This window comes from Salvelinus sp. IW2-2015, linkage group LG26 (genome assembly GCF_002910315.2).
Source record: "Salvelinus sp. IW2-2015 linkage group LG26, ASM291031v2, whole genome shotgun sequence".
Lineage (NCBI taxonomy): Eukaryota > Metazoa > Chordata > Actinopteri > Salmoniformes > Salmonidae > Salvelinus > Salvelinus sp. IW2-2015.
This window is the reverse complement of record NC_036866.1, coordinates 40,278,688-40,305,376: the sequence shown is the minus strand read 5'-3', so window position 1 is coordinate 40,305,376 and position 26,689 is coordinate 40,278,688. Positions and strand designations below refer to the sequence as shown.

The following is a 26,689-nucleotide window of genomic DNA, read 5'->3' as shown; positions in this document are numbered from 1 at the left end:
AAAATGTTCYCCCCCCTTGTCGTTTTTCCTACTTTGCTGCATTACAACCTGCAATTTAATTTGATTTTTAGTTGGATTTCATGTAATGGACATACACAAAATAGTCCAAATTGGTGAAGTGAAACGAAAAAACTAACTTGTTTCAAAAAATTCTAAAAAATTAAAAACAGAAAAGTGGTGTGTGCATATGTATTCACCCCCTTTGCTATGAAGCCCCTAAATAAGATCTGGTGCAACCAATTACCTTCAGAAGTCACATAATTAATTAATAAAGTCCACCTGCGTGCAATCTAAGTGTCACATGATCTATACACCTGTTCTGAAAGGCCCCAGAGTCTGCAACACCACTAAGCAAGTGGCACCATGAAGACCAAGGAGCTCTACAAACAGGTCAGGGACAAAGTTGTGGAGAAGTACAGATCAGGGTTGGGTTATAAAAAAATATCAGAAACTTTGAACATCCTCGGAGCACCATTAAATCCATTGTTAAAAAAATGGAAAGAATATGGCACCACAACAAACCTGCCAAGAGAGGGCCACCCACCAAAACTCACAGACCAGGCAAGGAGGGCATTAATCAGAGAGGCAACAAAGAAGGAGCTGCYAAGCTCCACAGCGGAGATTGGAGTATCTGTCCATAGGACCACTTTAAGCCGTACACTCCACAGAGCTGGGCTTTACAGAAGAGTGGACAGAAAAAAGCCATTGCTTCAAGAAAGAAATAAGAAAACATGTTTGGTGTTTGCTAAAAGGCATGTGGGAGACTCCCCAAATATATGGAAGAAGGTACGACGGTCAGATGAGACAAAAATGTAGCTTTTTGGCCATCAAGGAAAACGCTATGTCTGGCACAAACCCAACACCTATCATCCCCCTGAGAACACCATCCCCACAGTGAAGCATGGTGGTGGCAGCATCATGCTGTGGGGATGTGTTTCATCAGCAGAGACTTGGAAACTGGTCAGAATTGAAGGAATGATGGATGGCGCTATATACAGGGAAATTCTTGAGGGAAACCTGTTTCAGTCTTCCAGAGATTTGAGACTGGGATGGAGGTTCACCTTCCAGCAGGACAATAACCCTAAGCATACTGCTAAAGCAACACTCGAATGGTTTAAGGGGAAACATTTAAATGTCTTGGAATGGCCTAGTCAAAGCCCAGACCTCAATCCAATTGAGAATCTGTGGTATGACTTAAAGGTTGCTGTACACCAGAAGGACCCAAGCCAACTTGAAGGAGCTGGAGCAGTTTTGCTTTGAAGAATGGGCAAAAATCCCAGTGGCTAGATGTGCCAAGCTTATAGAGACATTTCCCAAGAGACTTACAGCTGTAATTGCTGCAAAAGGTGGCTCTACAAAGTATTGACTTTGGGGGGGTGAATAGTTATGCACACTCAAGTTTTCAWTTTTTTTTGTCTTATTTCTTGTTTGTTTCACAATAAAAAATGTTTTGCATCTTCAAAGTGCTAGGCATGTTGTGTAAATAAAATAATACAAACCCCCCAAAAATATATTTTAATTCCAGGATGTAAGGCAACAAAATTGGAAAAATGCCAAGGGGGTGAATACTTTCGCAAGGCACTGAAGTGGCAGTCAAAACAGCTCATAGAAGTCTGTCAGTGATATGAATACTTGGTAGAACTGTAATACAGAAACCAGTTACCCTCTAAATGTACACATAGTGCTGTATTGGTGTGTATTCTTTGAAACATAGTTATTCTATSGGTAATGTTATATAAATACAGAATTCCTATAATATCCTCAAATAGTCTATATGTGCAACTTGTTATGGTAGTTGGGTTGCTATAACTTTGGTTTGAAGTGACTTTGAGGAATTGGGCATGCTTTTGGAAGCATCCTGCCGTAGGCCCTACCACTTCCAATGTTTCACCAGCAGCGATGCTAAGGCTGCCTGTGGGGTAGAGAAATAGGATCAATGGATGGATCCCTTTTTGTCAATCAAATTAAGTATATTTCAAATGTTGGTGTGCCGGCCCTTTAAATAGCAATCATTTTTTTACCACATAAATATGACAAAATTYGTATTTACTTCAAAGTTCTAAAAACTATATTATACAACAATCAAATGTTGGTAAATCAGTCTGTTAGGTTTTTTCGTTTTTTTTCATATAAAAAATATTAACATGTCTAATGATGTTTTGATACAAATTAAGTTGATATGTTGCTATGGTTGTAGCTTTTTCCAATTGTTTGTTCCCCAGTTGGTATGTAAAATAGTTGATYTAATGAGGGTTAATATATAGTACTCAAATTCTAGTAAGTTAAGCATTACAGAAGTGGTTTGTCATCCAATTAGTCAAATCTCCACTTGTTCTTGTGTAAACAAAACCTGTGAACCAGACCCACCATTCAACCAGACAGTGTAGTTTGTGGAGCAGCCTTGGAGAAAGGGATCAGGAACTGAAGAGTCACTTCAGTTCCACTCCAGTGGCTGCTGTTCCATTCGGAGCTCCACTCTTCACTTGTGTCCCTGTGAACACCCACAAAGGAGGGTCATCAGGCAGTTTCATTAGCCAGGAGATAAGCATGCTCGTGTGGACAGGATYGGAGTGGTCCTTTATCTGCACGGCTGGAGGGGTGAGGTGGTGGTGGGGAAGGGGACYGATGAAGTGGCTCTTACCGCAAATTACAAGTACCCAAAAACCCCTCAGGAGGGGAAAAAGCACCCTCCTCATCCCCTCCTCATCTCCGCAGCATTGTTCATGAAGTGCCACGGGCCAGCAACCCAATCCCCACTCAGARACAACCACTCTTAACCACTTTTAACACGTTCTACATTACCTTATGTGGATTTACACACAGGGCAGTGCTTAAACTGCCCTTTTGAGAGTTTAGGACTTTAAGGTTCTTTCTGCATTTTTGTCAAAATGTAGTTATCGACATAGCCTTGTTCCGTTCAAAGTTCTGTACCTACGCAGTGCTCTAAATACCGCAGTTCATATTAAGTTCGAAAGAATACAAGATACAAAATAGCTGACACCATTCAAACCAATGACAGTTTGGAACTTAAAATCCAATTATCTAAAAATCGTCTTTTTGCATATTGTCCTAAACTCTGGCTTTGTTATGACTGTTGGCACTGGCCTGCTCGGGGGAAGTTTAGTGCTGCTGGTGTGGAGTTAGCCACCTCTACACTCCAATGACTGTCAATCTGACTGTGGTTCCATTTTGGGATCATCAATGTAAACTTTTGGCTAATGTATGTATGTCCACACACACACACAAACGTTGTAATGTTGTTCCAACCTGCATATATAAACACTGACAGCTTCAGCATTGATAAGATGAGTAGCCTACATGTGTTTAGCATAAACACAGTAGGCTAACGAAACACTGGAACGCTCTTTARCTGCCTTCACCGGATGTTAGTTTGTAGTAAAATCAGGCATTTTGCTCTCTGTATAAAGTTTATAATGTTATACACATCTGCTTAAACACGATGGAACGGTTTGCTTCTCTGACGAGCTAACGGTGTGGAATTACAGTGCCTTCGGAAACTATTCATACCCCTCGACTTATTCCACATTTAGTTGTGTCACAGCCTGAATTCAACATGGATTWWAAAAAAATACCCCATAATGACAAAGTGAAAACATGTTTTTAGAAATGTTTGCAAATGTATTGAAAATAAAAGTGAAAAATAAAATGTACAAAGTATTCATGCTCCTAAGTCAATATATGTTAGAATCACCTTTGGCAGTGATTACAGCTGTGAGTCTTTCTGGATTGTACAACATTCTTCAAGTTGGTTGTTGATCATTGCTAGACAGCCCTTTTCAATTCTTGCCACAGATTTTCAAGACGATTTAAGTCAAACTCTAACTAGGTCACTCAGGAACATTCAATGTCATCTTGGTTAGCAACTCCAGTGTATATTTGGCCTTGTGTTTTAGGTTATTGTCCTGCTGAAAGGTTCATTTGTCTCCTAATGTCAGTTGGAAAGGAGACTGAACCAGGTTTTCCTCTACATTTTGCCTGTGCTTAGCTCTATTCCATTTATATTTTATCCAAAAACAAGTCCTTGCCAATGACAAGCATACCCATAACATGTTGCAGCCACCACCATGCTTGAAAATATGAAGAGTGGTACTCATTGATGTGTTGTGTTGGATTTGCCCAAAACATAACGGTTTGTATTCAGGACATAAAGTTAATTTATTTTCTAACTTTTTGTTGCAGTTTTACTTTAGTGCCTTATTGCAAACAGGATGCATGTTTTGGAATATTTTTATTCTGTACAGGCTTCCTTCTTTTTACTCTGTCAATTAAGTTAGTATTGTGGAGTAACTATAATGTTGTTGATCCATCCTCAGTTTTCTCCTATCACAGCCATTAAACTCTTACTGTTTTAAAGTCGCCATTGGCCTCATGATGAAATCCCTGAGCGGTTTTCGTCCTCGCCGGCAACTGAGTTAGAAAGGACGCCTGTATCGTTGTAGTGACTGGGTGTATTGATACACCATCCAAAGTGTAACTCATAATTCTCAAAAGGATATTCAATGTCTGCTTTGTTTTACCCATCTACCAATAGGTCTTTGTGGTTGAATCTCTGTTTGAAATTCACTGCTCGGCTGTGGGACCTTACAGATAATTGTATGTGTGGGGTACAGATAGGTCATTTAAAAATCATGTTAAACACTATTGTCCATGCATCTTARTATGTGACTTATTAAGRACATTTTTCTCCTGCACTTATTTAGTCTTGCCATAACAAAGGGATTGAATACTTATTGACTCAAGGTATTTCAGCTTTTCTTTTCTTTTTTCATTTGTAAACATTTTGAAAAACGTAATTCCACTTTGACATTATGGGGTATTGTGTATAGGCCAGTGATAAAACTAAATTCAGGCTGTAAAACAACAAATTGTGGAAAATTCAAGGGGTGTGAATACTTTCTGAAGGCTCTGTATTTCAGTGAGCACTTCTGCAGTGGTCGACATCGCCGAGCATAATCATGTCCTGTCATATTTAAATCTATGACAAACTGTCTTTCTCTTTTCTTCTCTCTTTTCCTCTCGCTCTCTCTCTCTCCCTCTTCCACTATCTTCCTCCTTTTCTGTAGATAGATTGCCTCCAAACGTGTCAAGTACAGTTAGTCATATGAGCAGAAAACTCAATTTGGCAGAATCCAACAGGTCAAAGGCCTATAGGCATTATTTAGTCAAAAGTAAGACGCACCTGTATTACCTCTGCCTACTCTCTTAAACCACTTCTGCTACCATGCTAATCAGTCTTTCCAACTACACCCCCCCCACTCCCAAACCATGCTCTCACGATCAATATGGCTCTCTGCAAGAGTACAGCAGTGGAGCTACAGGAACACCTATAACACATCGTCCAAATCTTGGGTTAGTTCTATGAGGTTTTGACCTGCACAAAAACAAAACCCATTCAGGGCATTAAGAAAATACCTTATTTCAGGTGACTTGTTCGCCAACAACAACAAAAGCACGGGAACGAATCAGATCAAACTGTGGCAGACYTGTACACAGCAGAGTCGCATCTCTGTGCTTCATTTGAATATTTTGTGATGGCCGTGCTACCGGCTCAACATGCATATCGTCAGAGAATTCTTACAGCTCTGTGTTCCATTGAGCAGAAACATTYCTCCTGTCCTGACAGAGCCAAACCTGACCGAATCACACGCACGGCTGGGTGATATGTGTCACATTGTGGGCTCTACAAATGTAGAGTCTACCAATGTAAGTCTAGTGGGTGTGAGACTATTATCATGTTGATAGGAGGGGGATCAGCGTTGCCCATTGTTTCACACCTTTGACTCATTCCAGCTGGCTGTCACTTGTCCACGGGTCCACTGTTGATTACATACTAATACATTGCATTTMAATTATTATGCCAATGCTGTCAATCAGAATTTACTACTAATAATAATAATTTAAGCATCATTTGACCGCTACCACCAACTGCCTTAGGAAATCGCAGTAGATTTTTTTTCTGTTACTCAGAAAGAGAACATGATCATTTAACATTGAATGTTCCCAGCGTTGTGGTTTCTATAATGATGGCTGTCGATGTGTGTTGATGTCTCACTGGTTCCAGTTTAGTGTCGTCAATGATGTCACTTGCTATGGTAAAAAAAAAATCTGTTGACATTGTGCTTCCGAGCATTACCTGTGTCCCTTTGGGGTCTCTTCTCCCCTCTGCCCTGTCTCATATATCAGACAGCACAAAGGAACAGTCTCTATTCTTCATGACCCCAAACTGACTCACTTTTACAAATGTCAGGTGTCAGTGTCCAGTAGCACCACGATCGGTGACACATTAGCCCCTCTGTGTCCACAGGTTTGCTCTACATAGAAGACTACAGAAGAAATTCTTCAGCAGAGACTGAACTAACTCAACCATTCAAATGGGTGAAGTGCAATGTTTCTGATAGGTTAGACACCAATGGCTGACCATCRTTCTGTACAGCATCAGAACTGAGGCTTGAGGCCAGGTAGCATGCTGGCATGGCCTGAAGCCTTGCAGGAGAATAACAATTGAAGAGTTTCATTCCAAAACGCGATATATCCATTTTCAGAAATGTTTGTAAATTAGCTTTTATTGTTATTAGAAATTATGAAAGAGATTGGTGTGTTTTTTCACTATCTAATCATGGCATGATTCAGTGACAGATGTGTTTGTTTAAAATCTATCACTTGATTGTTTCATTTCAGAGACACAAATAAAATAACTTAAAAATGCCTTATATCCACCTCACAAGCTAGGTTTCCATCCAATTAGCGCCAGATCTTCATGCAAATATTCKAAAATCTGCATTTTCCCACCAAAGATGTATCCAACAAATAGACTTGTTGCAGATAAAAGGCTGTGGGTGATGATGTAGTGCATATAAAAATAACTTTTGCTGTTAAATTCCCATGTACTGAATAAAAAATAGAAGTTAAATGGTTTTCCATCGCATTGTCAACTCTATTGTTGGTTTTGACATAAAAAAAATGTGCATTGTATAGTGAATGTGCCCACTCTTGTCTTGGCACGTGCGCTCTAGCCAACAGTTCGCAAATATGCAGATATGCTACCTACAGGATCAGATTGTTATAAACATGAGAGCAAGATTTTTTTTATTTGTCAAACGGCAGCCAAGTATTGATCATCGTGTCACCAGAATAAGACCCTCAATAGGTATTGGAAAGGAGCATCAAGCTCATCATGTGCACTTTCAGTTCATCATCATTTATTTAATTTGTGGCCTAATAAATTGTATGCTTCCTGAGTTGTAGTGGGAGGACCACACAACCGTGACTGCAAGTATACTTTAGTGTGATGGTTAAAGATATCAMCTTGTCTAGCGTATTTTGCTTTGTCGACATTTGGAAGGTTTACCAACAAATTGGCTGTTTCCAACAGGCCTGTCGTGACAATTTTTGTCACATAAAACGTTTGGATGGAAACCTGGTTACACTCAGAGAAATAAGTAGTACTGCTTGGTTTTACACAGTCAAATGTAACAAATACGTACATTTTTTAATAAAGAAATGTACAAATGATACATTTGTGACATCAATATAAAAAAAAAAAATACAAATTATAATTAAATACAGTAGTATGAGATCTGTATGTAAAACATTTACATTTGACATTTGAGTAATTTAGCAGATGCTCTTATCCAGAGCGGCTTAAAGAATGTGCATTCATCTTAAGATAGCTAGGTGAGACAACCACATATCACAGTCAAATATACAGGATATGAAAATTCCATTCCAGCTAAACAATGTATATATAGTGTTTTGCAAAAAAAAACATTTTCATACACATCTAAAATCTATGAATTAAAAATCTGAGAACAGTAACATTTACACACATATGAAGGTACCCATAAGCAATCAATTTTGATGAAAAAACACAAATGTGAAAAGTTGGTATATATAGCTTTTTGGAAATGAACTCTTAAATTGCTACAGTCACCTCCAAAATGATTGGCACTCTTGATAAAGATGAGCAAAACAAGACTGTATAAAACAAATAATACAAAATGCTCAGCGTATTGCATGCTAAAAATAATTGGGGAAATTATCTGATTTTATACTAATACAATTGTTCAGAMAAATACATTTTAGTTAACAAGTAATACCATTTTCTTCTCAAAAAGATGTGTCAAAATTATTGCCACCCCTAAAGATTATTACAGATAAAATCAAACAAAATGTAATCTGCATTAATATGTTCATTATTTTAAATTAAGCTCAGTTTATGGCTTTACACATGTAAAATCCCTTTGTCCTTCATCACCATGGGAAATGGCAGAGAACTCACAAAGGAAAAGAGACAAATGGTTGTTGACCTTCATAAGTCAGGAAATGAGTACCAGGCAATGGGTACCAAAAAAATCCAACAAAATAATATATATATATATATGTATATATATACCACTTACCACTATTAGGGCAACAATTAAGAAGATGAAAAACCACTGGAACAGTGGTAAACTTGTCTGGTATTGGACGCAAATGTATCTTGTCTCCCCTCACAGTGAGGAAGATGGTACAGGAAGCAAAGACAAATCCATGGGCCAAAGTTGTAGAAATACAGAACTTGGTCACATCTTCGGGTCACCAAGTCTCAAAATCTACAATGAGACTCTTTAAAATGGTTGCCAGAAAAAAGGTTTTATTAAGTGAAACCAACAAGTGTAAACGCCTTTAGTTTGCTAAATGGCATTGGCACTTGGAWTGGAACCAGTGCAATGGTCAGARGACATAAAGCTCTTTGGCCACYCACACCAGTGGTGGGTTTGGCYTTGAAAGAAGGATGCATATGCAGAAAATAACCTCATACCTACTGTAAAATATGGTGGTGGATCATTGTTGTTATGGCGCTGTATTGCTTCCACTGGTCCTGGGGCCTTTGTTAGGTCAACGGCATCATGAACTTTACCAAGTACCAAAACATTTTAGCCAGAAACCTGGTTGGCTTTGCCAGGAGTRTGAAACTTGGCCGCAAGTGGATCGATCATCCAGCAAGACAATAACGSCAAGCACACATCAAAATCCACTAAGAAATGCTTKATTGATCACAAAATCAACATTTTGCAATGGCCATCTCAGTCTCCGGACTTGAARCCCATTGAAAYCCTGTMGTTTGAATTGAAGAGGGCAGTCCATAAGCACAGAAAGTAGGATAATAAGCATCTGGAAAGATTGTGTATGGKGCAATGGTSTAAGATCCCTCKCAATGTGTTCTCCAATCTCATAAAATATATATTTTAAAAAGCTCAGTGCCATTATCCTCGCAAGGGGAGGGTGCCGGAGTATTCAAAACAGGGGTGCCAATAATTTGMASACCTATTTTTTAAATAAATGTTTTGTTACTAGTTAACCCTCTTGAGTCTAAGCCTTGGGGGGGATGTTCTACTAAGCTAACATGTGGAATTGTTTTCAGATGGTCAWACCATGGATCYTTTAGCTATTTTTAGACCCATATTTACCCCTTTGTTTTTGGAACATTCTACCCCTCATTCACTTTTGTTCATTTTCACCACCCAGCAATGGGCTTGTGTGGGTCGTAGAGCACGACATTTCCGTGTTCGTGTGAATCTCAGCTTTCGGTAGTGGGGTCCTAATAGTTTGTACCTCAAACCGTTTAGACTAGACAGGCGATTTTGTGAGAAGACCTGTTTGGAGTTGGTACGTCAGCGTCACCGACTTCAGGCGACTCTCATGAAGCTTGTGGGGGTCGTAGACCAAAACTTTTCGAGAAAAGTAACTTTTCGTCATCCTCTCATGTCAGACAAATAAAAGCGCTGACAAGCAAAGGTCTGGTCAACCCACTATAAGGACATGTCTGGTTTTCGCTCATAAGTTAAAGACTAGCTGATAAACTAACATTTAAAACACTGTGCCTACGTAAAAGTCACCAAAATCTTTACAAAATTGGCAACAGAAGACTACAAAAGGAAATGGAGGTTGTGTCATAAATTATATACAAAGGCTTTGGTCTGTTTGTACAYTCAACAATGGTTAATTCAGACATGAATAGATGCAAACCTCAAAAGGCTTTAAACTCTTGCAGGCCTTGCGCTACTATGCATTGTTGCAGTGAAAGGTTTTAGTAAGACAGGATAAAGTAAAACTCTTAACTACAACTATAACAAAGAACTTGTACCCAATTGAATGAAATTACTTGAAAATGTGTATAAAACATAAATAGAATATTCAGAGAAATATAAATGAAATTAACTTTATTATAGAAATTGTGTCCGGGAGACTGCTAGGGAAGACCAATACTTACATTTCGACATAACAAACTGAATTATATCGAAGACACAATCTACAGTTTTTTGCTACCAAAAGTTTTTTTCAKCTCTTTTTTAGCGGTTAATGCTTTCCATTTACAATGATTCTGCCAGAAAGCTTTGGAAAAGAAAAGAACAGAGAAATGGACTTCTCGTACCCAGCTGGTACCTGCTGGTCCAGCTCTGCCTTTGAATGATACAAACTTGTTTCACCAGAGTCCACATTCTGTACACAGACTGGGYGAGCTTCTTGATATATGTTGACAAAAACTATTCATGGCAGAAAATTCTTCACAAATGATCTTCTTCTCAGCAGAAGCAAGGAACAACTCAGTTTCACAGTCCATCCACACTGTTGTTTTTTCATTATGACATACAAATGGCCATACACAAATACACCAAAAATGACATAAGTTGGAAACGGAGAATAGAGATATTTTTTRCCCCCATTAAGGATGTTACACCGGGCACTTTACAGAAGTCCTTTCTCTTTTTTTCTTTTTCAAGTCTTTGCCTCCAAAGAATGATAGAGAATGGCACAATCCCAGTACGAAATAGTGTCTTTTAGAGTCTATTTTCTCTTGTCTGTAATTAAATACTGCTGGACAGCCTCTTCTTTCAAGACAATATCCGAGGAGTCACACGTTGACGGTAGTCGTGTCTCTACTGTAGCCTGGGCCAGTACTGGGACATGTCTGCTTCACTGCCTGGCACTTGGACAGGAACAGATACTCCAGGAGAGATGAGACCTGACACAACAAACACAGAGCGGTGAATCAGTTCAGGCACCATGTATACCTACTCATGTTCGCAAATGGTGATTCGTAATGTCTTGGATTTTGTTTATTTTGTCATGACCCGTTTCTCTGCCTACCTGTTGAGTTGCCTCCTGAGCCTGCCATTGACTGGCTGTTCATATGTGCCTGCATATGAGGAGGGGTGTACGTGTCGTAGCTCCGCCCGTTGACTGAGGGACTGGTGGGCAGCATGCAGGAGTAYGAGGTCTGGCTGGGCACAGGAGCCTGGGGGGTAAACAGCACACARGACAGTCAGATTCACCTGTCACCTAGCAGCATCTCATATCTATGGTCCCAACAACTAAGGGATGGGCCACACTAAGCCATGGGAACGTAAATAATGCACTATCATATTTACTTTACAAATTCAACATAGTATTTACTACAGCATTGCCAGTTCTTAGCATTCACTTGTGACATGTATGTATACTTTGTATAGGTTTACATTTATTGTGGTAAATAACTTGGATGCTATGCAAAGTCATTAGGAAAAAAAACACCAAAATGCTACATTTAGTATTGGATCTAACGGTGATGTACTTACTTGCATAGGCAGGTTGTTGGCCATGGTGAAGCTTGGCATAGGTGGCAGGGCACTGTACGTGTTTGTAAGGGCTGTGTCTGGTCTTCCCAACATGGATCCWGACGAGAACGATACTGCAGGGGTAGGATATATACATTTATTTTAGAGACCAGTCAGCACCTGATTGCCATTTGCAACATTGATTTGCAGGAACATAGAATGGATTGTGTGGCACTCCTGACTATCACCCACATTTGTACACATTTTTTTTGTTTTACATGCTGATGAGGCTACAGTTCTAAAATCCCATAAATGGATCCTACAACAATATATTAAGATGGAATGCACATGATGTAATAAAAGGTTTTGTTAAAGAGAAAGATCACTGACTCCAACCTGGTGTCGTGGGCTGTGGGATGGGCTGGTAGACACTGGTGCTGAAACTGCTGCTGATAGGGATGTGACTGGAGGAGTTACTGGCTTGCCGCCGTTGATTCCGGAGTTTCTCCTCCCTCCTCCACTTTGCCCTTCTATTTGAAAACCACACCTGAAACCACATTCATGTTGCAATGGTTAGTGTTGGATGGGTCACTTCTTTGAATGTGATTACAATATCCCTACATTCAAGGTGATATTAATAGGCAGAAGGAGAGGTACCTGTATTCTGGCCTCTGGGAGGTCAATTTTTGCAGCAAGTCTTTCCCTTGCGAAAACATCTGGATAGTGAGTTCTTTCAAACTCTGAAAAAAAAATACATTAGTTAGAACTAGAATGGAAGTAATTAAATGTGATATACKTCAAATATGCCTACAAAAGCATTCAGACTATTACAGTTTTGGGGAAAAAATCTAATTTGCAGTGAAACAGTTCAAAGTATGCCAATGAAAACAGCAATATGTGGTAATGTTCCAAACGAATAGGCCTAGTTATGAGTCAGTCTTGATGCCTTAATTATGCTTAAAATATACTCATTTAGTATCACCAGCTCATTAATGAGATTATTTGGCCGACAGTTGGACGAGAACACGTGACAGTGGCGGTATAATTTACCTTTCTCAAGCGCTTCTATCTGTTCTTGTGTGAACGAAGTGCGGTTCCTTTGCAATTTTCTTTTCAGCTGAAGTCTCATTTGGGTCTCATCCGAGTCTTCTCCATTCGAACTTATTGAATTAGTGTTCTCACCTCCGCCGTCTGACTGTGGGCAACCATCTGAAAAATAAATAATCAATCAATCAATACAAACGATCACTCTTTGTTCAGCTTTCATGCATAGCAGGAGGTGCACCTGTTGTTAGCGCAATTATTTCATTTTCTTGCATTGGAGTCTCTTTAGCGTTGCATGGAGTTTAATGAGGCCTAACCCGCCTGTGCCTAAAACATTATCTTATAATATATGAAATGTTGAGACTTGTTGCGTTCTCTGCTTCTTCCAACTGGTATTGACTGGGTTTGACAATTCATTGTGTTATTTTGACCAGATATTATTAGTTACATCAGGCTATAGAAAATGGCGATACAATGTTGMGGGAAATTATTATTTTTGGCTTCGATCTTTTCTGACCATGTAGCAATGCTTGTCGTCATGAAATATAAGACAACATGGTAGAACCTATTCAGATTCCATGAAATGCTTTAAAATCCAAACCATCCTTTTAAAATGTAACATTTTTCCACATGGGCGTTTGTACACCCGTTGAAATAAACCCCAACACTTGAATAAAAACCGTTTTTCACGACCACACAATACCAGGAGAGTAAGGGGAACTATTAAATTCATGGTCTGTGGAGGGGTTGGCAAACTTTCGTGGGCAGAATTTTGAGGACACAATTGGAGGCCACAAAAGGATTCTCTCGAGGCTCGCAGTGTCCCTCATTGTATGGAGGATTRCAGTCAACAGACTTTTCAGCTCAGTATGTTAACCTTTATGCAGTACTATCATTAATCACTGTCTCCTAGGATGCCCTGTTCAACGCCAGTTCAGATTTATGGCTTCTTTTGGCCATGGAAGAAGAAGAAAAAACCTGCACACATTGAATGAGACATCTCTATGCTCAGACAGTGTTTGTTACATAAAGGCGACAGAGAAACCAACTGTGAGTTGAGGGGCCTCAGTCAGTGGCGTTGTTAGACACTTTATTCAGCATACCTTTTACCCATTCCATTATGCCTACGTGGCAAACGGTATACCTATMTATGTAGGCCTAGATACATCTGCTTTGGCAGTTTATTGTGTGACTGATTACCATTTCACAGTTCGTGTTTTTTCTACATGCACGGGCAGGTTGCTCAGTATACCTATTCTTAATCTGTATTGGTATGCTCACTAATATAGGTGAAGCTACGTTTGAACAACTATACATCAGCAGAGACCCACCATCATACGTGGCTAGCTTATTCCCTCTGCTCTGAAGTTATGCCGATGCTCTTCTGACAGGTTCGTTGTTTCAAAACCAAATGCATTATTCAGAACAAGGTGTCTTATTACATTATTATAAACATACGCGAAGATTAAAGTTATCCCCTTTAAATGTCCCTGTTGTGTCCAAAGAGAAAGATTATCAGTGACCAGTGCGCTATAGTTTTGGAGGCTAATCCGTCAAAAAAAAAGGAGTGAATGAGCGTTCTATTATCCCTCAGTCAGACCAACTGTCGCTAGATTTGGGATTTGTTTTCATTAATAAAAGGCGCTGGGAAATAAAACCATTCCTTAGTATCACGTGTCGCAATCAGTCAGGCGTAAAACAAGCCAAAAGATAGAGAACCAACTGCGGCATCTTTCAGCAATAGAAACTAAAAACATTCTGGGACCCCCTGAAAGAGAAAGTGCCTAAACCCCATAGACAGCTTTAGCCCTCTATAAAGAAAAAAAGATAAGAAAAACTGTCACGTTGATCTCTAAAAACACGAAATCGCAAGCGAGAGCTTTCACCCTCTACTTATGAAAGAGTTGTCTCTCTTTGGGCCCTGTCACTCCGATGAATCCACTATTTTATTCACTGTTGCGTGGCGTTTATCAGATTGAGACCATATTTCTCCCCCTCTGAGACCTCACCCTGCCGTATGCTTCCGGAGTAATGGATTCTTAATTTCCCTGAAATCGCACTCCATGGAAGTATAGACACTTATGGCAGAACATAAGTGAACATACGATGTTGGTATAGCTGGCTGTGGTGTTCACACACACATTTTGGGCATATTTTGAATAGACAGGATAACAGAGATACATTCAAAGTACAAACGACAACAGCAGAAGCACTTCTTATCATCGTGATTATTCATTTATAACAACCTTAATAGTCTATAATTAGAGAATTAGGATACTATTATAATAACACTAGGGCCTACTTATTTTTTATTTCACCTTTATTTAACTAGGTAATTCAGTTAAGAACAAATTCTTATTTACAATGACCGCCTACCGGMGAACAGCCTTGTTCAGGAGAAGAACGACGGATTTTTACCTTGTCAGCTCTGGGATTCGATCCAGCAAACTTTCGGTTACTGGCCTAACCACTAGACTACCTGCCGCCCCAAATGAATAATAATAATACTTAATAATAATAATAATTGCTATAAAAATATATATGTGTTACTATTGGCACTTGGTCACCTTTCACCTAAATGTATTTGTTGGGGATTCCTCATTCGAGACAGGTGTAGTTAACAACAACAAAAAAACGCAGATATTATGAAGAACAAAAAAACTGTTATTTGTATTTCAATAGTGTCCATCCTTTATTGTTTAGTTCTCTTAAAACTGACGTGTCTAATTGGCAAGTTGTGCCATATCGTGTCCATGGGTCTCCKGTGGAACATTTCTACAGCTGTCTCCTCKAACTAGACGCTTATTCATGTCGCCTTAATGAGAAACAAAACGTTCTCTAATGAGCAATTACATAGCGACAGAACTGTTCCCATAACAAATTCTTGAGTGTGACAGAAACATCCTTTGTACAGATAGGCCTACCGCACACTGCTTCAAATTTGTTCATCTTAAAGCAGGTTGGATGGGGAAAATGTGGACTCATTGACGAACTCATCCAGAAATAGGCCTACAGTATGGGCCTAGAAATGCATCAATCGTGCAGACTAAATCGTACAGACTAAATTGTGAAATTACAACCTTATTGTAAAAAAAAAAAACTTTGTCGAAAAACATGTCGACAATTTGCAAGTTAATAATTAGTCGAATCATACCAAGTAGCCTAATCTTGGAATCATTTTCGGAGCATGGCACAGGCCTATAGAACAGCAGATGAATTTCAGTTCCACGCATAGGTCAAATAAGACTAATAAAGCCGATGCATTAGTGACAAACAACATCAGCTGAACTTTGATATCCTCTAAGATGTTCAACAAAAAAAGTATATTATTCCCCTGCTACATTCAATAATGTAGTCTAATAAGGCTGTAACAATAAAATAAAAAGGAAATATTATTTTGTTTATTTTTTGTAATAATAATAATGACGGTAATATTAGGCCTGATATGATGATATACGACAACAACAACAATAATAATTATAATGATAATTAAAAAAATASCTAATAATAACACTTTTTCGTTATAAAATGACCTAATAAAGACATTCTCGCTCCTTACGCCAAATCCAGTGATTTTCCTACCTGCGTTGGGCTGTCCTGGCACTGAGGTTCCGGGGTACCAGCCCGGCCGGGTTCCCCACGTCCCAGTCTGACCGTTCAGCATTCTCAACTTCTCATACATGCCATCTGCGCCCATCTGTTGCTTTTCGCTAGCCAGGTTGCGCAGTACTCTGTTTATCGATGACACCTGAAAGACAAACCCAAAATGCTTGACATTAATTAAACGCGTTTCCCTTGATTGTGACGGCACATTGGCTTGTAAGTGATCTGTCACATAATTGCATGCATACCCTCACATTCACAATATGTATTTGGGTAAGAAACTCGGTATCAAAATGGYAAATAAACAAAATATCAACTAAATGTATGTCGTCAATCGCAATGCGTAATTGTTCTGAAACAGGTGCATAATCATAACCAATATTAAGGTCAGTTGTTCATTGTAATTTAACTCAGTTCATTTTTTAATGCGTATAAAATGGTATGAGTAGTAACTTACACTCAATGAACTTACACTGGGTATATTATCGTTTGTGCAGACCCCCTCTGAAAGCAGTCTGTCACGAATTTCCCACGCGAAGATTGACGGGCACTCCCTCTTGTATATGGCAATTTTTCCGACCACCTCGGGAGTTGCTACTCTTGGTTTGCTACCCCCGATCGCRCTTGGTCTGATGGAGCCAGTTTCATAGTATCTGCCCAGAATCTTACTCACACAGCCGTTTGACACCTAAATAGAAAACAATAGACACAAATCACATACATTATTCAAGACTAATGTGTAATATATGTGTATACTACAAACATTGTTAAGCTTACGTTTTCATTGTCCAGCACTTGGACTTTTGCATCACCATGGGTCTATAACACAAGAAATATACCTTGAATGGTATACGGTAATTTTACTTGCACTTTGTTGAAATGCATCTGATAGCGGATCTCTACTTTGGATGGATATGTTTGCAGGTTGTGTCCTAACCTATCCTGGCATCACCACAAACCATAATTCGTAATTCACCATCCAAAATCAAAACTGCAACTTAAAACGGTTTGAAATAACAATAGTTGGTTGTGCATTTAGTTGTATATTCCCAAATACAAATCACACAAGGCAAATGTTATTCTAAAGCGTTTTACTGATGCAGACAGAGAGAAGAATGCAGTGTTATCACCTGCAGAATCCTGGATATATCGCACGGCCGCGCGCCACTGTGAGCAAGCTCGACTATTTTCTGTCTGGTTGAGTCGGGCAGGGGTCTGCCGTTGACGAACACTCCGCCAAGCTGATTCACTCCGCTGTGACCTGGGCAGAGACAGGGGTTGCACTCTCTTTAGTTAAGCCACGAATCAAGAGCTGTGATTAAAAACTGCTWGCCACTTCACTACAGATGTCTCCGATGCAAGCGTTTAGTGGTTAACTATGCAAAAAATAAAAGTTATCAAGCCGAAAACAAGAGACTAGACAAAACGGAACGTTCAGCACCAAACATAGAGGAAATCACTCAGGACTTTGCGTAGTGTGTAATTATTGCCATTGTTCATTTGTCAGATGTTTGAAATGCTTTCCGGATATGCACGCAATCACATTATCTTCTACAATATTGTTCTAATCACACATGCAGAACATTGATTAGCCTCAGCGGTGTTGTATGAGRTGGACCAAAACATATCTAGCCCACTGAGCCGAGATTTGCGCATCTTTGCAAAGCTTTAGCTCAAATAGCGTAATGCTATTTGCTGCACAGCATTATAAAGTAGTAATTACAGTATAATGTCAACACTTCAAACAAATCATCACCTAATCCTATGTATATCAACTTGATGTTTGTTGCACTAGCCAAAAACATCATAAACGCTCGTGTAAACAAGTACTTTCATGCGAGTCAATTAACAAAATCCAGCTTAGGATAGCCCAGAAAACCAGACCAAACCTGAAGTCAAATGGAAAAGGAGCCTCCCTGTAGTCGCCTACGTTTGCTCTAGTTCTCCGCTCCCTTCCCTTCGAAGCCTCACGTTAAATTGACTCTAAGAGCACAAGCTCCTTAGCAATAAATAKGCTCCAAATATAGAAGAGTGGGAAAATATGATGAGCCTGGCTGACATTTGTCTTTAAAATAAAGCTAGCTGCACGTCAAGTTTGAGCTTAATTTCTAGAAATAGGCGGAAGTCGCCCTGGATCATGCATGGAAGGCTAATTGAAAAGATCAGTTGGAGCACTTGTGGCAGGCATGTCACTTTATGACACTGCTCTGCTTTTGAAAATCGCATCATCACGACAAATAGTAGCATGATAAAACGACCCTAGCTGTCTGCATTTGGATATCACTCAGACTAAATTGGACCCTACTCATTTACCCTTCAAGGGAAGCTTCATTTTTATGGTAGCCAGGGGGCTGTGCGCGGGCACAAGGATGGGAGCGCGCGTCGCTCTTAATATATAAAAAGTGACATTCGTTTTTTTCATGCAAAAAAAACAACACAGCCTATATTTACACTGTTTTTATGAGTCTGCTGGAGACGTTAGACTCCCTTGTTTAATATCTGTTTTGTTACTGTTTTCAAATACGAATTAAAAAATAGGTAGGCCCTACATCAATTATAATATTATATTAGGCCTTACAAATAGAACATTAGGCTACATGTGCTTGTGAATTTGTTGTCTACTGCCATAGGGCTAAAGTCACAAATTGTAGCCAAAATCAGGGTGGAAATATAGGCTATTTGCTTAGGAGTAGACTGCTGTAAGAGAAAATCCATCGCTATGTCATTTTTTTTAGGTTAATTCCAGGATTAGATTAAATCAATTGTGTTTGTGCATTTGATAGGTCAGCAGGGAAAAGCATATTGAAGATTTATTGGATTTGAACACGCCTCCCGTATAGTGCTCAAATAAATCCACTTGATCACTGCCACACAGAGATAACAATATAAAAGTTTCACTAGAAAGGTTAGGCCTAATTCTTTATCATTATATAATTCCCAACGGTAAGTGCTGTCGATCTCGCCGGGTGGCAATGATTATGCGCCTTGTATTCTATTGCAAGTCAATTAATAGGAAAACATATGGCGTCAATTTGGACGCTCAGTTTCATATACACCCAGGAGTTATTAGCACAAAGCCTGCAGAGCCAGCCGCGACCTTCAGACAAACTAAAGGCCTCACCGGAATCATATCTGCTCAGCATTTCGCTCAAAAGACCACCCCATATAACATCGCCATCACATTAAAAAATGTAACATGATATGAATAATGGTATACGCCTATGCAATATTGATTACAGGCTAATATATAGCCGAMGCCTAATATTTTGGTAGCCAGTAGYCTAATTTAAAAGGRGAGGAACAGACACAATATGTCTGGTCTTTAAAAAATAAAATCTCGAATACAATGAATGGGCGAAGAAAAAACTCGTACACTTTATTGCGTTTATTTTGAAGGCCTCGGTTTTCGTTTTTAAATGTGAGAGGGAATATAGGACTTCACATCACTGCTCAATTATTTCATATGGCCTACTTAAACTGACCTAGATTCAGATGCTTTGTTTGGTTGGAGGTCTTTCAAGTGTAGAGCGTCACACCTTCCATCTGAGCCTACCTCTATAACGTAATACATTTTAGGCCTGATATGGAAATATACATGAAGTTCAAGGCTAAGCCAAGGCAATATAATGTATTGGCATWGATATGAAAGCACACTTGCAGCACAAACGTGTCGTTCAGTTAAGAGAATGAGAGGTAAGCTATTCCACACACCTTCGTTACAGATGTCATACACCTCTTGTCCAGCATTAAGAAAGAAAATATATGTATTTTATTGTCACTCTGCCAACCACACAACATGATTCATTATGAATGACTGAATAACATCTCAAATATGTCAAATCTGCTCTAACGTTTATAGGTCCAATGCATTCGTAAAAAAAAAAAAAAGACAACGTCTCATCAAAGCATACAACTGTAGCCCACACTGTGGTAATATAGAAGGGATAACCTCTTCATAAACATTACACATTCTCCATAAGATGAATGCAATGTCAGTTAGTGCATATAATGAACAACGGGAATTGGCATACCCCAACAGGCGTTTCTGAAATGCTATTTTATCATATCAAGAATAACCTTTCTTTCTTTCTTTCTTTCTTTATGTGTGTGTGTGTGTCAAAACAACTGCATTGGAAGTTGTGCAATTGGCCAATAAATAAAATACTCTAGGGCTTCTACTTCCTGCTAGCCTCTTCTCTGATATGATAGTACAGTTGCAGATATTGGGCTCTATTTCAGTTCTTACACGTACAGGTTAATAGAAGCATACTAGTCAAAGTCCAATGACAGAATGACCACTGTGTGGAACAAAATATGAGAATGAGCGTATATAAATCATTTCTAATTCAGAAAATTTAAASAAGCCCAAAAGTAGTGGCCTTATTCTACACAAACATGCAAACCAACATCTTCAGCATAAATGGCATGWGCCACCTGCCTCTTTCCAGCTCAAAGTATAAGTTACTCAGAAAAAAAACACAACTTACTGTTTTGCATCATGGACGCAACGCCAGATTCCCACGTGGCCCGGTTATAGTATTCTATTAGTCATGGGAAAAGAATGACAATGATCAGTATTGGCATGCTGATAATAATAGACTAATACAATACAAAGGGGACATACACATCGCAGACATTGATTTGGTGCAATTAGAAAATTACGGTGGGCACTATTATTACTCATTAATGACTCAGGATGCATTAGGCTATTATTCATTCATATTTTATAATACGAGAGCATAATATCGTCTGTTGTTCTATAGGTTTTTGAATATATATATTCAGTGTTTAAACTTGCCTGGAAACAGTGTGGACTGTCCGCTTAAAACAATTTAAAGACTCTCTCATCTGCTTCTCACTAGTTAATATATTCTCCCTATGGACAAAGCAAAACATTTTATTAGTACACCTTAGCTTTCGTTTTTATAAAGTCAGACGTACTGCAGTATTTTCCAACTCATTTCATGAGATGAATAGCATTGCAGTAATTTGAGAAAACGTTAAATATTAACAGCTTTAAGAGTATTTTAGGTGTATTGAGAGTAGGCTACCTTTAAGAAATAAAATTAAGGATTTCTGAATAAATGTGCATATTTAGAGGTGCAAAATTGTTCAGGGCTCTTCATGCTAATATTACTGTTATTATATTGGCCATGAACATTTCAGTCCATCCCCTTTCCATACAATTATAAACGTCAGTAATATASGTTCAGATGTCTTTAGATGTAGTCGTCTAGTGACATACGCTGTCTACCTCGGTTGGCTGCTCTGGAAAGTGACATCGGGAAGGGGGTGAAGGCTCTCCAACAAAGCCTGCAGAATTTCAACAATGGCGTCCTTTCTGCTTCTACACCAGAACCCAGAGAGTATAACTGAGGCTCCCTAACTATATACCCAGCCTCGTACTAACCGTACCAATAACTCTCAGGAATACAAAGAGCTGAAGGGAGCAACCCCCTCCCACTGCACCCATGCCCAGCACAACAACAAACCCCTCACACCGCCACAGTTACACTGCTGCTTGCCGTGACCCGGTGCCCGTATCCCTCTGCTTTTTTTTATTTTTATAAATTAGAAACGCAATTTATTGTTATAAATATCTGGAGATAATTATGTTACTGGTGTTTGGTTAAGTTTTTTTTTTTAAAGATTCAACAGCTCAGTAGGGTGCTCAATTGGAAAAAGACAATTGCCATAGAGTCCATTCACAACATTTGCCGAAAAGGAGGCCACMAAGGAAATAGTCCAAGCTTTGATTTTCTCCCTTTTTATCACCTCCTTTTTAAACAGGAGATGGACTGTGTGTGTATTTACAGTGTACATCCACAAATAAATAGCCTATACATCCAAGCTGTGCAGCACGTGTTATTCCTATGAATGGAGAATATTCMAAAGAAACTGTGTAAATTCAACTAAGACATCATTACAATTCACAATTAATAATCCTTAAAAATAAAATGTAAAAAAATCACATGCGCTATTGGTTCAGTCATTGTAGATGTTTATAAGTAGATAGGTGTAGCTACAAAGCATTTCTTTGCATTTTTCTCATGCTAATTGCTTTCAAATGTAATGATGCAATGGAAAATGTCGGAAAAGCAAAGTAAAGGGTTCTGAGTTTATATTGATATTGATYTCTAAAATAATCAAATGTTTTGAGCATGAACTTAACCCGAAAGCAGCCTACTTGTAAATCTAATTCTTTTTTATTTTTTCTTACCGTACACTAAGATGAGATGATGAAAAGCCAATCGTTTGCTTTTTGTTCAGGTCTAGCTACAATTATATCATTTATTTGATGCAGTCCGCAAAATACGAGGGCCTCATCTGTATTTTGCCCGTTTTAACCCACAACTACTGGAATTTCAACTGAACATGCTTCTTCAAACTTGTAAGGCCTATATTATTCCCGTCATTTATATGCAGATCAACTCCATATAGCAACAATAACATGTTAAATAGCTACCATATTTTTTGGCCAATTAGAATAAAGCAATAGGCCTATTGTACTGGAAGAGTCAAAAGCGTAATGCATATCCCAATGTTATAAATAGCCCAATCAAAAGTAACCTCTAATATAAACAATGGTTTTGATGTTGAGCTTTGTCTGCATTTTATTCTACTTGTTTTATCTACAGCATGTAAAAAGTAGCCTAATACGCGCTCATTCTAATCATTATCATCATCATTATTTTGGATGGAAAAATAGCTACAGGCTAAGCTTAATCATGTATTATTTATTATGAGTGGATTTCTGAACTGTTTTCACATAGGCCTATATATCCTGTAAATGTTAAAACCACTTTACCATTTGTGTTCAGTAAGTAGGACTACTTCAATTGTAATTGAATACATGAAAAAGGGTTAGGGTTTGTGAACTTTAGGAAAAAGTTCACAGAGCATTTTTTTTGTGATGGTGCCCGGGTGAGTCTGACTGTATGATTCATCTTGACACCCTTGCTCATCGGATCATTGCGTCCCCATTCTCTGGACTGATTACTGGCATAACGTGACTTTTTACTCTTTCCTGTCATAAATAAGCATTAAGCTATCCGCAACCAACGACGGCATACAAGCAATACCAGAGTAAGAAAGAGGCGGACTGAAATGTTCCAATTAGGTTGCCACTAGTCTGCGTACCGAAGTTCATCCATTAAAGCCGATATAACCATCACTGAAAACTTGAGCCAATCGGATTCTCTTTCTAAATTACAACAAAAACTTGCAAGTTATTAACTTAATTGTATTAACTTAATTTGCCTTTTCAACACTTAGCCTTATTTTATTTTTCACTCTAAAATGGTGTAATGTGTAAGCTTGGATGGGGGAACGCATGGTTGGGTGAATAATGTGTGCTGTCTGAAATGTAGGTCCTAAGTGCCAAGAAATCGGAGCTTACCTTTTTGAGGCATCGTGTGTACACTGCAGCCAAAGCCCTTGTTGATAAGTCTGAGCGCAAAAGAGACGGAGCCACAGTGCTGGATAGCCCCCTCGAATAATTTTCCTTGTATATATTTTCCAAGTGATCTTGAATAGAGATGGAAATCCCTGTGAAGGAAGCAGATATTGACAATAAAATGGGATGTCAGGACTGCGCGAGACTGAAAATGTGCGCTCGTGAGAGAGGGAGAGAGAGAGAGAGAGAGAGAGAGAGAGAGAGAGAGAGACGGTAGCGCACCTATGCTGATTGGTGAGGATACTAGTGTATTAATGTATGTGTTCCTGGTCTGTGCCTCGCCTCCACTCCTCTTCAGTGGCCCATTAGCAGTGCCTGACCTCTGTCATCATCTTCTAGCGAAACACTTCCTCCTACTTCGTGGTGCCAGAGCGGGAAACCGGGCAGAGCCAGAGCTTGCTTTTCAAACCCACTAATCACTCTGCACATGCACATTAATTTCTCCTTCTCTAACACACACACACACATAAACGCGCGCGCGCGCGCGCACACACACACATAAACGCGCGCGCGCACACACACACAAACACACACACACACACACACACGCACACACATACACTGAATATTTCCTTTAAAAATGCTATTGGATGAGGGCAAGGGAGGGCAAGTGCAACTCACAGGGCTCCACGGTCGTGGAAAGCATACAATATTTCCTACACTAACCATGAACCTGAACTTGCAAATGGACGTACGGGCAGTGAACACATGCTGCGTGCCGACCTCAAACGGATCAACATTAACCATTTGCAGTCCATCTTCATTTTTTGATCGTTTACGACTGATAATTCACTGATAAAGACCAAAAGAACACCGCTTTCTCATTTGCATAGTGTGATACGTTAACGTTTATTTATTTTAAACATCTAAAGGCTGAATTGAATGATTCCGTTTACTGAATTATTTCAGTAAGGAATTTATTAGGCTATAGCTTTTGAAAGCTTTGCATAGCCTACAATCTTTACGCAGCAGCGTGAGTGCAGAGTGCAGTCACTGAAGCAAGCGCAAACTTGCACGTGTTGCTGTTGACTCTGACATCACATCTGGTAGATTTGGTTGTTTACCCCTAAATGACAAACAATATCTATCGACTAAATGAATATAATACCGAGGCTGATGATCTTTCTTAATTTTCTATGGATCAAATGATAGGCAGGACGCAGCGTCGAGGCTTCTAAAGTATAGATAACACAGGACGTAAATATAAGCAAATGTCTTTGCAGTCATGACCACACACCCGAACTACATTTGTAGAATGCCTGACACCTCAGTACACTCCAAAGCAACCCCTCCTTGCCTGCATTTTAGGTTACACTTGGAGAACCAGTCTCGCCTAGGGGTGTTCCAATCATTTGTTCAAATGGAACAGATTCCGTGTCGTGGAATAAGAAACGAGGGGGGTTGTGGCYTGGTGGGGTAACCTAAAAGAGGGGTGAAAGTGTCGCAACGCGCAGACCATAAAATTAAGTCGTGGTCGTGGATGCGTACACTTGACTTCCTTTGAAATGTGAAAAGTGGTAAAAGTCAGAGCTCATCAATAAACTATCTTGAAACTGAATAAGAGTCCTGACAACCATTGCATTCCCAACTAAAGTACAATGCGGAGACAAACGACACTGCCAAAGAGTTTGCATCGCAATGAAAGGGCGGATGAATGGGAGCGGGATAATGAGCTGCCGCGACCGTCATGCACTGTCATCTCTAGCCCTGTGGTGAAGTTCTGAAACTTCGTTTAATATTTTCACATAACTTCCATTCCACTCCTCTAAAATCCTTGCTGCGAATTCTTATGACGRGAACGGTTTATTGTTGCCTAAACACTTTGGCACACACTGTGAAAAAATAGTCAATTATTTTAATMAAATGTTTGTTTCATGAATTATAGGCTACTCTTTCATTGTTGCATTGATTTGAAGGTTTGTGTGTAGTAAAATATTTGTTAATAGTTAAGATGGGRGTTTGAATAGGATATTTTATTTGAATATTTTATGAAACTTTCCGAGCATGCACTGCATAGGTCAAACATTTTATGCATGCAAATAAGCAAAACATGACTATGTCAAGGAATGTTGAAAATACAGTTATAATTGCTTTGATGCACATCTATGGACGAAAAGGCATCGTTACAAGTTTGCCCTGAAACTGCAGTTGGCTACAACAAAAGTCGTCTTTCATGTCCATAGACCCACTGAAGAACCATGCAGTGCACTGCTAACAACGTTTGCTATATTGTAATGTACAAACCCCAATTACTTCCTCTTCACTCAATTCAATGAGAAGATCCCAGATCAACCTGTTGTAACAATAGCACCAATGGATAATTGAATTATTTGGAAAGACGTAATCCGCCTTGTTCTTGTCTTGTGGTTGAGTTATCTTGTTACTTGACTGCGGATTGAATTTGTTGAAATCAACAAGTGTAAAAAAAAATAAAAAAATCTCAATGTAAATCCATTCATTGGAACAACTCAGCCGACATTCACGAGTTGCAATTGCTATGTTGAAGACTATCAATTAGCCTAATGCATTTCGGATAAGCAGAAAGTACTCTATCAAGCCATGGGAGAAGACTGTAATCTTGTCGCTCCTTTTCCCTCGGGCAAAGTGGTCTTTGACGACCGCCTAAAAAGTTTTGGACCCCAAAAAATCATAAGGGGAGGTCGCACTGAATACGGCTGACGTCATCCRTGGGAACACAGTGACAGAGTGGGGAGGGAGGAAAGGAGAGAGAGAGAGAGGGAGAGCAAGAGACTTTAAAATATCAACCAAAGCGAATGTGTGTTGATATACCCATTGATTTAGCAGAGGTTAATGAGAGGATCGGTTCTGGGAAACGTAAGATTATGAACATTAATATTATATTCAACAGCTAACTAGTAGTATAGCCATTGATCTTGGAGTATTACCGGTGACAAATTATAAATTGTATCTAAGCTATGCTTGACAGAAATGATCTACTGCCGAATGAATAAAAATTGTGGAATAAAAC

The 26,689-nt window shown here is 39.2% G+C and overlaps 1 protein-coding gene across 18 annotated transcripts; it reads right to left on the bottom strand.

Moving 5' to 3' along the window:
• Nucleotides 1–10,206: 10,206 nt before the first annotated feature.
• Nucleotides 10,207–26,308, bottom strand: LOC111952519 (paired box 6a). Of its 18 annotated transcripts, none has more exons than XM_023971266.2 (15): nt 25,945–26,308; nt 23,923–24,056; nt 23,644–23,792; nt 20,732–20,785; nt 19,956–19,979; nt 17,375–17,505; nt 17,022–17,063; nt 16,702–16,932; nt 16,224–16,389; nt 12,648–12,806; nt 12,255–12,337; nt 11,988–12,144; nt 11,619–11,731; nt 11,152–11,299; nt 10,207–11,026 (listed from the first exon to the last, which is right to left on the bottom strand). In XM_023971266.2, exons 3-15 carry the CDS (start codon nt 23,654–23,656, stop codon nt 10,941–10,943), a joined length of 1,407 nt encoding a protein of 468 aa, XP_023827034.1. In that variant the 5' UTR covers nt 23,657–23,792; nt 23,923–24,056; nt 25,945–26,308; the 3' UTR covers nt 10,207–10,940. The 18 variants fall into 18 exon arrangements, with proteins under 18 accessions (XP_023827034.1, XP_023827035.1, XP_023827046.1 ...); XM_023971267.2 differs by having other exon boundaries at nt 23,923–24,053; XM_023971278.2 differs by lacking the exon at nt 25,945–26,308 and adding an exon at nt 21,043–21,120 and having other exon boundaries at nt 23,923–25,530.
• Nucleotides 26,309–26,689: the final 381 nt, after the last annotated feature.